This window comes from Myotis brandtii, unplaced genomic scaffold (assembly GCF_000412655.1).
Source record: "Myotis brandtii unplaced genomic scaffold, ASM41265v1 scaffold247, whole genome shotgun sequence".
Lineage (NCBI taxonomy): Eukaryota > Metazoa > Chordata > Mammalia > Chiroptera > Vespertilionidae > Myotis > Myotis brandtii.
In genome coordinates, this window is record NW_005359352.1 from 1,416,082 (window position 1) to 1,427,920 (window position 11,839).

General features: G+C 53.1%; 1 protein-coding gene across 1 annotated transcript in view; it reads left to right on the plus strand.

Annotated features, from left to right (window-relative positions):
- KIDINS220 (kinase D-interacting substrate, 220kDa) overlaps window positions 1-11,839 on the plus strand; it is a gene marked incomplete at its 3' end in the record, with an annotated part of 53,124 nt that overhangs the window by 36,164 nt on the left and 5,121 nt on the right. Inside the window, 5 exon segments of the mRNA XM_014540537.1 lie at window positions 795-1,021; window positions 2,801-2,914; window positions 3,628-3,684; window positions 7,170-7,205; window positions 8,612-8,752. Coding sequence (XP_014396023.1) covers window positions 795-1,021; window positions 2,801-2,914; window positions 3,628-3,684; window positions 7,170-7,205; window positions 8,612-8,752 — 575 coding nt within the window.

Genomic DNA, 11,839 nt, shown 5'->3' on the forward strand with positions numbered 1-11,839 from the left:
GCCCGGGGCCGGGGGGGGGGCGGGGGGGGGGGGGGGGGGCCGCAGTGACAAGTTGTGGGGAGGATTTAAGTCGTCCTGAGGCACCACTGTGCACAGAGGCGCAGACACAGCCTCGGAAACGCACGGCCTTCGTATGACCGGACCCTCGCGGCCCCGCCCGAGTTTCCAGGAATGGTGGGGAGAGAGCCCGGGCCCCCACGTTCTGCTCTGGGGCGGAGGGCCGTGTTGTTCAAGGTGGGCACGCCGTGCGCTTCCCAGCGGTCTCTGCTGGCCCTGTGCCCAGTCCCTGGGCGAGGGTGAGGGCGTCCGTGCCCACGCTGAGCCGTAAGGATGCCAGGGCAGCACAGCCAGCAGCTGGGCGAGGCAGAGGAAATGTGTCCTGGTGACTCGCGAGAGAGGTCGGGTGGAGCAAGAAGCTGCGTGCGGGGGCGCGGGGCTCCTCTCGCGGGCTGAGCTCCCAGAGTGTCTGCCTCCCCCGCGCAGGCGGAACCCGCTTCCTTCCTTTTTTAACCCTCACCCCAGGATGTTTGTAGGGAGAGTGGGAGAGAGGGGGACAGAGAGAAACATCATGTGAGAGACACATGGATTGGTTGCCTCTTGTACGAGCCCTGACCGGGGCCCAGGCTGGGGAAGAGCCTGCAACCAAGGTACGTGCTCTTGCCCGGAATCGAACCCGGGACCCTTCGGTCCGCAGGCCGACACTCTATCCACTGAGCCGATGAAGGAGCAGGTGCGAGCTGCTCTGACAACTAATGTCCCACTTTCTCTTCCTTCGGGACCCCTTCACCTTTCAGATGTCCGTGCCGCCAGAGAGCAGATTAACATCGGAGGCCTGGCGTATCCCCCGCTGCCCTTACACGAAGCTGCCCCCAGGCCCGCGTCCGGCTACAGCCAGGCCCCGTCCGTCTGCTCCTCGTCCACCTCCTTCAACGGCCCCTTCGCAGGGGGGGTGGTGTCCCCACAGCCGCACAGCAGCTACTACAGCGGGATGACGGGGCCCCAGCACCCCTTCTACAACAGGGTGAGCAGGAGGCGAGTCTGGTCTCGGAGCTGGGCCGGGAAACAGCAGAAGTTCTCTGCTGAGGGTTCTGTGATTGTTTTGAAACTGTACTTTAGCTTTAAAATTGGGGAAAAGTTAAGTTTAAATGTAACATATACGCTGTTTTAAACTTAGAAGAAGGTTGCACTTTAATGGGTCTCAGTGTCAGTTGAGTCTGAGTGTTGGGGCGCTCTTGGCTCTTCGCTTTCCCAGCCTCGAAGGAGAGCGAGCCCTGAGGCTGCTGCAGGGCCTGCCCTGTGGACTTTCGCATTTTGCGTGTCATTCACGTGGGCGTTGGAACAAGGTAAACAGCAGTTTCTGCAGGAGCTCAGGAACCCTGTACTCAGCATGTGGTGCAGCTGTTACATGGAGACGCTGATGGGAAACACGGCGTGGGGCTCAGGTGACGTGGTCGCGTAACGGCGCCACAGCCATTCCCGTCTGGTTCACGTCGCCTCGGCACGTGACTGCGGCTCAGTGGGAGCACGTGAGTCCTGCTGGGAGAGATGGGAGCACCGTCGAGTGCCCGGGTCCGGACCCTGCCCAGTTCAGGTCTGTCGTCTCCCTCTTCAGTCTAAGGCAAGAAAACACGGGCTAGTCTCCCGAAGCCAAGTGCATGGCACACGAAGTCCACGTGAGCCAGGGAGAGGGGTTAGAGCCAGAATTCCAGTTACATTTTCTGTTGGTTAAAAGCGTTGGCCACGTGAATCGTTAGCCGCACACCCTCGGTGCTCGGAACGCGGGCCGCTGTTCGCCTGGACCAGGGGTGCCGGCCGCACGCTTCCGCGGCGCGCTCGGCATGCGGTGCCGGGTTACTTCCCAGGCCCCAAAGCTGCTGAGATGGGATTAAACGGCTCCGTGGGTCAGGAGAGGACACTTGAACTTTGAGACCATGAAGCTATTTTTTAAAAAATTACCAAACCATTTAGGCTGAGACCTCATGTTCACTGATTTCATGTGAATAACAATCATGTGATACTTTAATAACATTTTATTACTTTTAAAACATTTAAAATTCTCTCATGGTTTTAGTTACTTTTTTTTCTAGTTATTTGAGGTTTTTAATCAGAAAGTAAAAGCAGAATAATGGTAGGAGTGAAAACGGTTATTTTAGTGTATGAAGCTTGGAGAACTCTAATCTTTGCCTTTAGCCCATAGAATCTGACAGCTCCTGTTAACAAGAAACTTGTTACAAATAAAAGCTGTAGCTACAACTCGCCTGAACAATGGCTTCCCCATTGAAGATACGCCTGCTTACGTAGAGCTAGCGAAACCCCAGGAACTTGGGCTAGCAGGTATTCCTGGGGGCCACGGAGGCTGTTTTCACATCGTCCAGACTATTTTGGTCTTACTTAAGGCTAACCTTTTTTTTTTTTTTGGTAAAGAATAGTTTTCTATTAAGGTTCCATTCTGCTTTTTTATAAGAGATTGTGTTAATACTTATAAATCATTTAGAACCAGACACTTGGTAATTAGCCCATAAAATTATTAATATAAAGAGAAACTTGTGTGTCAAATTATAAGGTATAAAACTTTAGTTGCTTAAAAAAAAAGCTTTTAGTAAATCAACAGTGTAACAATTTAAGTGATATGTCAAGTTTGGGGTTTGGTATCTGACAGAATATGAGAAAGGCTTTTTTCTTTTGTTTTGTCACTTGCATTAAAGTCTGTATGTTATTGTTTAGTTTCATTTGATAAGTCTCATTACCTTTGATTTCCGTGATTGTTTATCCCGCTCTTTTGTTACATGTTTTTCCATAGCCATTCTTTGCCCCATACCTTTACACGCCACGGTATTACCCTGGCGGCTCCCAACATCTCATCTCACGTCCAACAGTAAAATCGAATTTGTCCAGAGATCAGAGCAATGGCCTAGTAAGTATAAAGGGGTAACTACAGTATCAATCTAATGAGAACCATCTAGAACATTAGAGGTGGGTTATTTCCTTTCTGTAGAAAGAGAATGAACTTGTTTTGTGAATAGTTTAGGAAACGTAAGCTATTACTAACGTAAAATGCATTTGTTTTCATTCTGTTGACTGTGGAAGGGCCGACCGGCAGCCTCGTGGGTAAATGCTGAGATGCTGGCAGCCAGCGTGTCCGCTTAGAATGCAGCGTTTGTCACCAAACGCAACACAAGGCCTTTACTTCTGCTGATTGCTAATGTCTGTTTAAAGGACAGGCACGTGTGGTGTCTGTGTATATGTCAGCCCTTTTGTATAAAAATCAGGTGACATATGGAGAGAACGTGGTGAGCTAATGCAGGAATGAAGTAGGATAAGGAAATTATTCAAATGTGGTTACTTTTGAATCTAATCCAAAGCTGTATATTTATGGCTAACATATTAGGTGTTCCTGATGATAAAGTTTGTTAAATAATTTAAATAATTTAAAAAAGGAAGTCCCTGTGAGTATATTGTTATAAACTGGGAGGCAAAAGATGTAGGACTTGACCTTCTATGTAAATGTGAAATGTCGTCACTGAAGGAAACATCGGGTCCCCTCCAGGTCTCGGTGTTTTGTGGTTTTAACGCCACGTTCGTTCATCTCCCAGTTTGCCCCTCACACGCTCTGTTCTGTGTTGCCAGGAGGTTATCAAGGAGGACGCTGCGGAGGGGCTTGCCTCGCCCACCGCCCCCCCGAGGGTAATGCGTGTGTGTGGCGTAGCACCGCCTCGCTCGGCCGCGGCACTAACAGCACCCGCGTGTGGCAGCAGCTGCTGCTAATGACCGTGCGCGTGGAGTGACTGAGCAGCCGCTGTGCCGTGTCCCCGCTCCCCTGGCCGAGCCGGGAGGGTTAGTGACGGTGGGAGGAAGGGGCCTCCGGGGTGGAGCTCCGTTCCCTCTGCTGGCTCTGAGCTTCCACATGGAGAATATTTTTGAAAATAGTCCACATCCCCCCGAGGCTGCAGAAAGCCATGCGGAGCGAGAGGGCGAAGGCCAGGCGTGTCTTTGTGGCTCACTCCCGCCTGGGTGTCCGCACTGTGGGAGCCTCGTGTACGCGGAGCCCTGCTCTTAACCGGTACTTGTCAGAGCAGCTTCCAGACGCCCACAGAGCTGCTCAGCCTGGGGTACCCGCCCCCCATTACAGAGCTCCAAACCAACACAGGCAAACAAATGACTGGAAGTCGCTTTGTGTCTTTATCATTCAAGGCCTCATACTTATAAAAACATGTATACTGTATGAGCCTTAGACTCTGCCTTCACTTCGATTTATGTACAGAACGGTGTGCCATGTAGAGAAGATCCCGTTAGCCTAAGGCTGCCTGAACGGTCCATAGCGCCGGACTTACTGGGATCAAGTACCATCCGAGCTCATCCATAGTGTTTCAACTTGAAACATGCATTTGGGAAGACAGTAGCTTTTTACTTTACTTTTGAGTTAACGTTAGTGAGAGAGAGAAAGGGAACCACTTTGGTGTTTTCATTGAGGGGTTGATGATTCTTTTAAAATCATTGACATTTAGCTGAAGGGTCTGCGTGACTTCAGTTACCCAGGAGTGACAGGCACAGGAGCCATCATCATCCACCTGGTGCTGGAGGGGCCTGTGGCCGTGGTCACTGCACGTTGCAAGAATGGCTGTCAGTTCCGCCAGGGCCTTCAGTGCGAGGACCACGCACGCAGGGCCGTTCTCTGGGCAAAGCCCTCCCCGACCCGATGGAAGTCAGACACAGGCCTTCGGTGGCCGTGCAGCCCTGCGGACACAGCTGTCCCGAGCTGACGATGGGCACAGAGGCGGATCAGTGCCTGCAGGTCCTCAGGGCCGGGGAGGCGGCAGCGAGTGCGCTGAGCTCCGGGGAAGTTCCTGAGCTCGTCCAGAAAGGAGCCCGGGACAGGGCCGGGCGTCCCAGCGGCGGGGCCTGTGTGCAGTGATACCCGCTGTCTGCTGCTCTCCTCATGTGAAAGGTCACTTTGTGACCCGCTTAGTGAATAACCGATACTCACCGAGCTTCTTTGCTTTTAAGACATTAACAATGACAGTAGCTGTAGAATGTGTTTTGTAGCCTAGTCGCAGTAAACACTCATTCAAAGCCAACCTAAAAGCAGTGGTGGAAATGGGGCGGGGGGCAGCCATCTGCGGACTGTCAGCCGGCACCGCTGAGCCAGTGCAGATGCAGCGGACCTGAGAGGTTTAGCCTGGTGGCCCCGGGGCTGCTGGTCCTGGGGGGACCCTGTGCCTCTGATGGAGCCCCTCTGCTCGCTCAGCTGTCCCTCAAGCGGAGCACTGGGTGACGAGAGCTGCTGGTGGATGCGTCAGGAGTGCCACCAGTTTTTGACAGATTGTCATTACAGACACAGAGCGATGAGTTTAAAACAGACACCAGGAGAGCAGACTGTCAGGAGCTAGCCAGCCACAGCCTGTGCAGCAGAGGGCCCACGAGGCGACCCGCCACCTGACGAGCTCATGAGCTGACGAGCAGGCCCTCAGGAGGACCGTGGTTCTCAGCCAGGGTCACGGTCGTGGGCGTATCTTGTGAGGCCACCACGGACTTGTCAGGTGAACTGCAGACAGGCCAGCGGTGGGGTGTACGTACAGGCCTCCGTGCTAGCTCCCCCACTTTCATAGGAGAGCAAACATCCGCCGGATCTGACGGCCGGGAAGTAACCCTGGACCAAGACACCCGGGTCGCAGCTGGGAGGGCCCGTTTCTCCCCCCGCGGAAGCAGAGGAGCCCTTTAGGCCTGAGACCTTCATTAAAAACCAGACTCCAGTTTATAAAACCAGGGAAGCTAGGAGCCTGGCCCCCGGGACCCGCCTTTCCTCTCGCGGGTCCTCGGAACTCGTGCCCACGGCCAGTTCTGCCCCGCGGTCCGAGGACCACCCGGGACTCTGTGAGGCTCACCCCAGCAATGCAGGCGGGGAGCGCCCGGGGGAGGGGAGTCCACGCGGCCCGGCCCCCATGCCAGCTGCCTTCGCTGCTCCTGCTGCTCTGGGCCTGTCCGCCGTGGTCAGGTCTGTAATGGAACAGGCCCTGCCGGGGAGCGCAGGACAGACCATCAGCCTCTCAGATGCTCGGCCTCCTCGTCTGGGCCACGCACACCTGCCTCCCGGGCCCCCTGTGAGCATCGCGCAGCCTCGGGCGCTTTATTCCGCCCACAGCGAATGCTCTGCTGGAGCGTTCAAGACTCGGGCACTAAAGCCCCTGGTTAAACCCTGGCTCTGCCCGCGCAGTGGGCTCGGCCTGTGTCTGTTGATCTCTGGCCGCAGAGGTGTCGGGCGCTGTCTCCTTAGAGCAGCCGTGGGCAAACTACGGCCCGCGGGCTGGATCCGGCCCGTTTGAAATGAATAAAACTAAAAAAAAAAAAAGACCGTACCCTTTTATGTAATGATGTTTACTTTGAATTTATATTAGTTCACACAAACACTCCATCCATGCTTTTGTTCCGGCCTCCGGTCCAGTTTAAGAACCCATTGTGGCCCTCGAGTCAGAAAGTTGGCCCACCCCTGGGCTGGAGGCTCCGTGGCATCTGTGTGCTCCCCGGGCTTGAACACGTGCGAGCTTCCCGGGCTCTTCTCGGTGCTCCCGGTCAGCCCCGCCCGCCGGGGGGGTGGCCTCCGTGGCTCTGCCTCCCCCGGGGCTCCTCGGGCACGTGTTGGGGTGTCAGGGCTGCTGTGCGAGGACTGTGGTCGGTTTAACTCAAGTCTCTGCTTTGGGGGCAGCTGGGTCTCCCGGAGCAGCCTTTCCCACGGGAAGGCTGACAGCATTTCTAGACCCTGCCCGTCCTCCTCCTCCTCGCTTCGGCATCGCGTGCACTGCGGCCGGGCCCCTGCCAGGCCCTCTCGGGGCAGTGAGCAGCTCTGAGCCGGGGTGGAGGCCGCAGGGAGCGGCTCTCAGGGCCACAAGTCCCTCTGCCAGCCTCCGCCAGCTTCCTCGGGGCCACCCCTCCACCTCGTTGCGAGGCGTGGGGTAACCGGTCAGCTTGAGGGACAGCACAGTGTGGGCGTGAGGAACTCCGAACGGCCAGTGCATCCCTTCGTTAATAAAGGGTCATGAACAGTCCCATCAGTGCCCAGGTGAAAAGGAAAAAAGATGGGGCTCAGCCGTAGACGGCTTTGTTTCCACCACTGGCTTAGACCTGGCGACGTGTCGAGCGAATCATGTCCCAATGAAGTTGTCTTTCATTGCCAGGCGCAGCCTTGGACGGGACAGTCGCAGATGCCGTGGGTAAGGCGGGCACAGCGCCTCGGCTGACGTGACTGAGATAGTGACATGTGGAGATGTTAGAGCGCAGTTAAAGTAAAAAATAACAAAGTCACACTCATGGCAGGTGTTCATTACTCTCTTTTTAAAACATTGTCCTTAAAATGCGGTGCTGAGCCCGTCTGTCACTCTGACCTAATTATTGTTTCTCACTGTGCGAGAGGAAGTGACATTTTCCAGCCAGGGGAGCTAACAATAGCTTTCTTCGGTTTTGGGTCTTTGTGGTAAACTTATTCCCTCAGCACCGCTTTTGGTAGTTTTTCTAGTCTCCACAGATACACGTAGTCACTTTGTAAAGAGCCTCCTGATCATAAGGTCGATGCTAAGCTAAAAACAAGACGTGAGAGGGAGACTTCGCTGCGCCTGGTGCCATCACCTGGGAGTCAGGGCTGTCAGCTCTGGATTATTGTGACCATTTAAGAACCTTGACCATCAACGTCATCAGTACAGAAAAATAGCTCATGGCAGTGTGTCTGATTTGAATGAGAGTTTTCAAACCTCCATCATTGCCATGGCCGGTGTGGCTCAGTGAGTTGAGCATTGTCCAGTGCACCAGAGGCCACAGGTTTGTTTCCTGGTCAGGGCACATGCCCAGGCTGTGGGCTCGATCCCCAGTAGGGGGCGTGCAGGAGGCAGCCAGTTGATGTTCCTCTCTCACCGATGTTTCTCTCGCAAATCAATAAAAACATATTTTAAGAAAACAACAACATAGCAAAAACCTCTCCATCACCAGAATAGTTATGCTAATCATAGTTTGCAGGGTTTTCACCCTCCGATGGTGATTGCCTGAGCTGCGAGGCTATTAAGGCCTTTCTTTTTAAATGGTATTTTTTTAGTGCATATATGTGCTTCATGCCTAATGAAACAAAACACAAATTTGAAAAGTATGGTTTTGAACATTAACTATAGTGTAGCTAGAGAATATTTCATTTTATGACGTGATCATGTGAATTCCAAGTATTTAGATCTTGTTAAATTGGTCTGCAATAAATCATTGCATTTTTTAATCAGAATATTTAACAATTAACTTTAAACTTGGAGGTAGTAGGATTATTGACTTTTCATAACAAATTGGATTTACCTGGTTTTTATGTTGAATGTGTGGCCAATGATTTCTTCTTTTCATAGAATATAAATTCTAATGAGAGTGCAATTTAAAAGCTGCCACACCGTGTTAATGAAACGGAGCTGCTGGTGTGGGTGGGGGTGTGGGTGGGGGTGGGTGCTCCTCGCTGGTGCTGCGTAGAGGAGGGTTGTGAGAGTGATGGGGGAGGACAGGGTGCTGCCTGTGTTTATTATATTATATATACTTGTATCCGATGTTTTGCTTACACTCGTGTCCTTCATTCTGTTTTATTCCTTCCTTGAAGCCGTGTGACTGTGGGCTTAACACGCAGAGACAGGTACCGGCACTTTCAGTGACATCTTCCTTCTCCTTAGCCCGCAGACGCGACCTGGCGCCTCCCTGCTGGGCTGTGCGCTCGCCCGCTCGGCCGCCCGCCGGGGCCTCTCACTGACCAGCTGCTCGCAGCCTCTGCACGCACCCCCCTGGCTAAGCCGCTCTCCGCTGCCTCCCGCCTTCACCCGGGCTGTGTCAGTGTGGCCCTAACTCTTACACGCTGACGCTCTAGTGCTCATCCAGGCAATTCCAGTCTGTTCTGTTAACGTGACTTTGGCCTGGAGAAACCTCAGTTTGTGTGCCCTTTGACATTTATACTTAACAGTTTAAACACACTAACATCCTTTGCATTCAATTTTTCGTGTTAGAAAGGTTTTTAAAAAGAAATTGTGATGTGTGCTGAAATTATCTGTTCTTGACTTATAACAGGCGATTTTCAAGTAAGCACGCACGATAAACTTTAAGTGTTGCCATTCTGTGTCCCAGTAACCGAGTCAGTTTCTTATTGAGTGTTTACCTGATAAGTCATTGCGTTTGCTTTTTCCTTATCACGTTTGTTCTCTTCCTCCTTCCTTTTATGAGATTCATTGGGCACCAAACTAATTTTATTACCTGTGAGCCTGATAGGAAAGACCTGCAGTGATGCCTCCTCCTCCTTGATTCTCGAAGCGCGCTGTGCCGTTTCATTCATTGACAGCTCGCCTCGCTCCCGATAACGCTCGGCTGACAGATAACTGCGTCAGACTAGAGCTTTGAGGGAGTTACAGGGCAACTAATTTTCACCAAAGAAGCAAAAAACATACACTAGAGAAAGGAAAGTCTCTAATGCTGCAGTGAACAGAGGGGCACATAGAACTTTAAAAATCAGTGTATTCAGCTGTTTCAGGTAGATGCCCAGGGGGGGGTGCTGGGCCAGGTGGCAGCTCTGCTCTTCCTTCTTTGAGGAGCCTCCGTGCTGTTCCCCCTCCCACCCCCCCCACCCCCGCAGTGGGAGGGTCCTTTGCTCCTCGTCCTCCCAGCACCTTCCTCTTCTCCCTTACTGCCAACAGCGTTCCAACACGTGGCGGGGTCTCTGCTTTCCTGTGCGTTTCCCTCGTGACTAGTGGTGTCGGCGTGCTTTCATGTGTCCGCTGGCCATCTGCGTGTCTTCCTTGGAGAAGTATCTATTTAGTCCTCGGCCAGTGACCGGATTTCACGGTTGTCACTGAGTTGTCTGAGCTCTTGATGTAGTTTGGGCATTAGCCCTTATTGGACTTGTTTGTTAATATCTCCTACCCTTGGTGGGTTGGCTTTTTGTTTTGTTGATGTTTTTTGTTTTTTGCTGTGCGGATGCTTTTTAGTTTGAACTAGTCCCATTCATTTTATTTCCTTTTACTTCCCTTGCCTCTGGGGTCAGGTTCACAAAAGCCTCTCTCAGACCAAGGTCCATAGGTTTAGTGCCTATGTTTTTTCTATGTATTTTATTGTTTCAGGTCTTATAGTTTAGTCTTTGATCCATTTTGTGGATCTTGAGAGTATCATGCGAAGTGAAATGTGTCAGATGGAAAAAGACAAGAACCTATGGTTTTACTCACGTGGATGTCAAACAAGCAACAACTAGAAACAACACAAGCAGCGAGCAGACACAGAGAGAAGGGTGGTCACCAGAGGGGAGGGGTTGGGGAGGACAGAGAGGCAGGGGTCCAGGGCCTGTGGCGAGGGGCCCGGGCTGCAGGCGGAGCACGCAGGAGAGTAGACGATGTCTTACTATCAAGTTATGCATCTGGGCTTATATGATGCTGCTCACCAATGGAACCGCAGCAAGCGATAAACTTACCGAAGGCCTTTCAGTCCCCTGGGAGGTGGGGCGTTACCACTGAGCGGCGGCTGTGCCTCCCGGCTGAGGGGCTGTCTAGAGAAGTGAAGACTGAATGACCGGAACAGTAGTGTTTTGCTGTTAGTATTTTTGAAGCACTTGAACCTCAGGCTATATACTGTATGTAAACTCAATAAACTCTGAATAGATGTGCTTGGTGCAGCGTATCCCAGGTCACCCGTATCCTGTCACTGTGCGGAGACGCCCTGGCTCACGCAGTCACTCCCCACTCTGCGCACGTGGTCTCGTCCCCTCGCTGCACAGGGAACAGCGAGGCGCTGTGTGTGCCGTGTGTGTGTAGCTTTATTCGTCAGTTCATCACAGAATAAGGTTGTGCTCTGAGGTTACAGGTGGTGCCTCACACTGGCCGGACACTGATGCAGGCGGTGTGGGCTGTGTCACCTCTGCTTTTGTCCTGGTCGTGATGGAGGAGGCAGGGGAAGTGTCAGCTTCCCTCTCCTGAGGAGAGGCCGTGTCGTCATTGTAAGAGGAGGCCGAAGGCTAAGCAGGACAGGTCATTTGGAACATTAACCTCCATGCTGGTGGGTTTGTCTTCTCTTTGTGGTGCTTACCGTTTCTTTAAACGCTTCAGAACTAGAGCAGGGAAGGTCGAAGTTGTAAGACCCGATATGCTGGGGTTCTGGTCCAATCTACCACGAGCTAGCTGTTCACCCCGCGACTCCGGGCCTCAGCGCCCGTGCCTGTAACACGGAGGCTCCTGTGTAGTCGACCCCAGGCAGATCCTCTGTAGTCTGTCGCACATTCAGAAAATGTTCTAAGTAAACTGCAGAATGACTGTTATTTTGACTTTTCTTTGAAAGGAGACCGCGTTTTAATGGGTTGTGTCTACTTTCACGTGTGTAAAGAGGAACCTGCCTTATAGCTACCTGGTATCGAACAGCTTCTTGGGGGAAGTCTAGACCCCGGGGATGGCCAGGATCTGAAACTGCTGAGCTCGTCTGTGAGACGGGGAGGCCCTGGCTACCTGTGAAACCACCCCCGGGCTTCCCTGGGTTGTATCTGGGCTCAGTCACTGCCCCCGAGCTCCCTTAGCGCCCGCCTTCTGCAGGGCGGGCCTGGGCTGGTTCGCAGGACACTCCCCTTAGGGTGTGAGCAGGCGTGTCTGCGCTGTAAACGCTGCTCCTGGGGAAGGGCGGCCGCGGGTCCTGCCCCAGCCACACGCCCTCCCAGCTCGCCCTGCATTGAAAACACTCGACTTCATCGGGTGCTTCACAGTGTAGCCTCATGGGCCTTCCGTTCACACGTGTTCTCCGCGCTGTTCCAGGGGCCGGGCCCCGCCCCCGGCGCAGGGTCGCTGAGCGCCATGACCGTGGACGCCGTGTG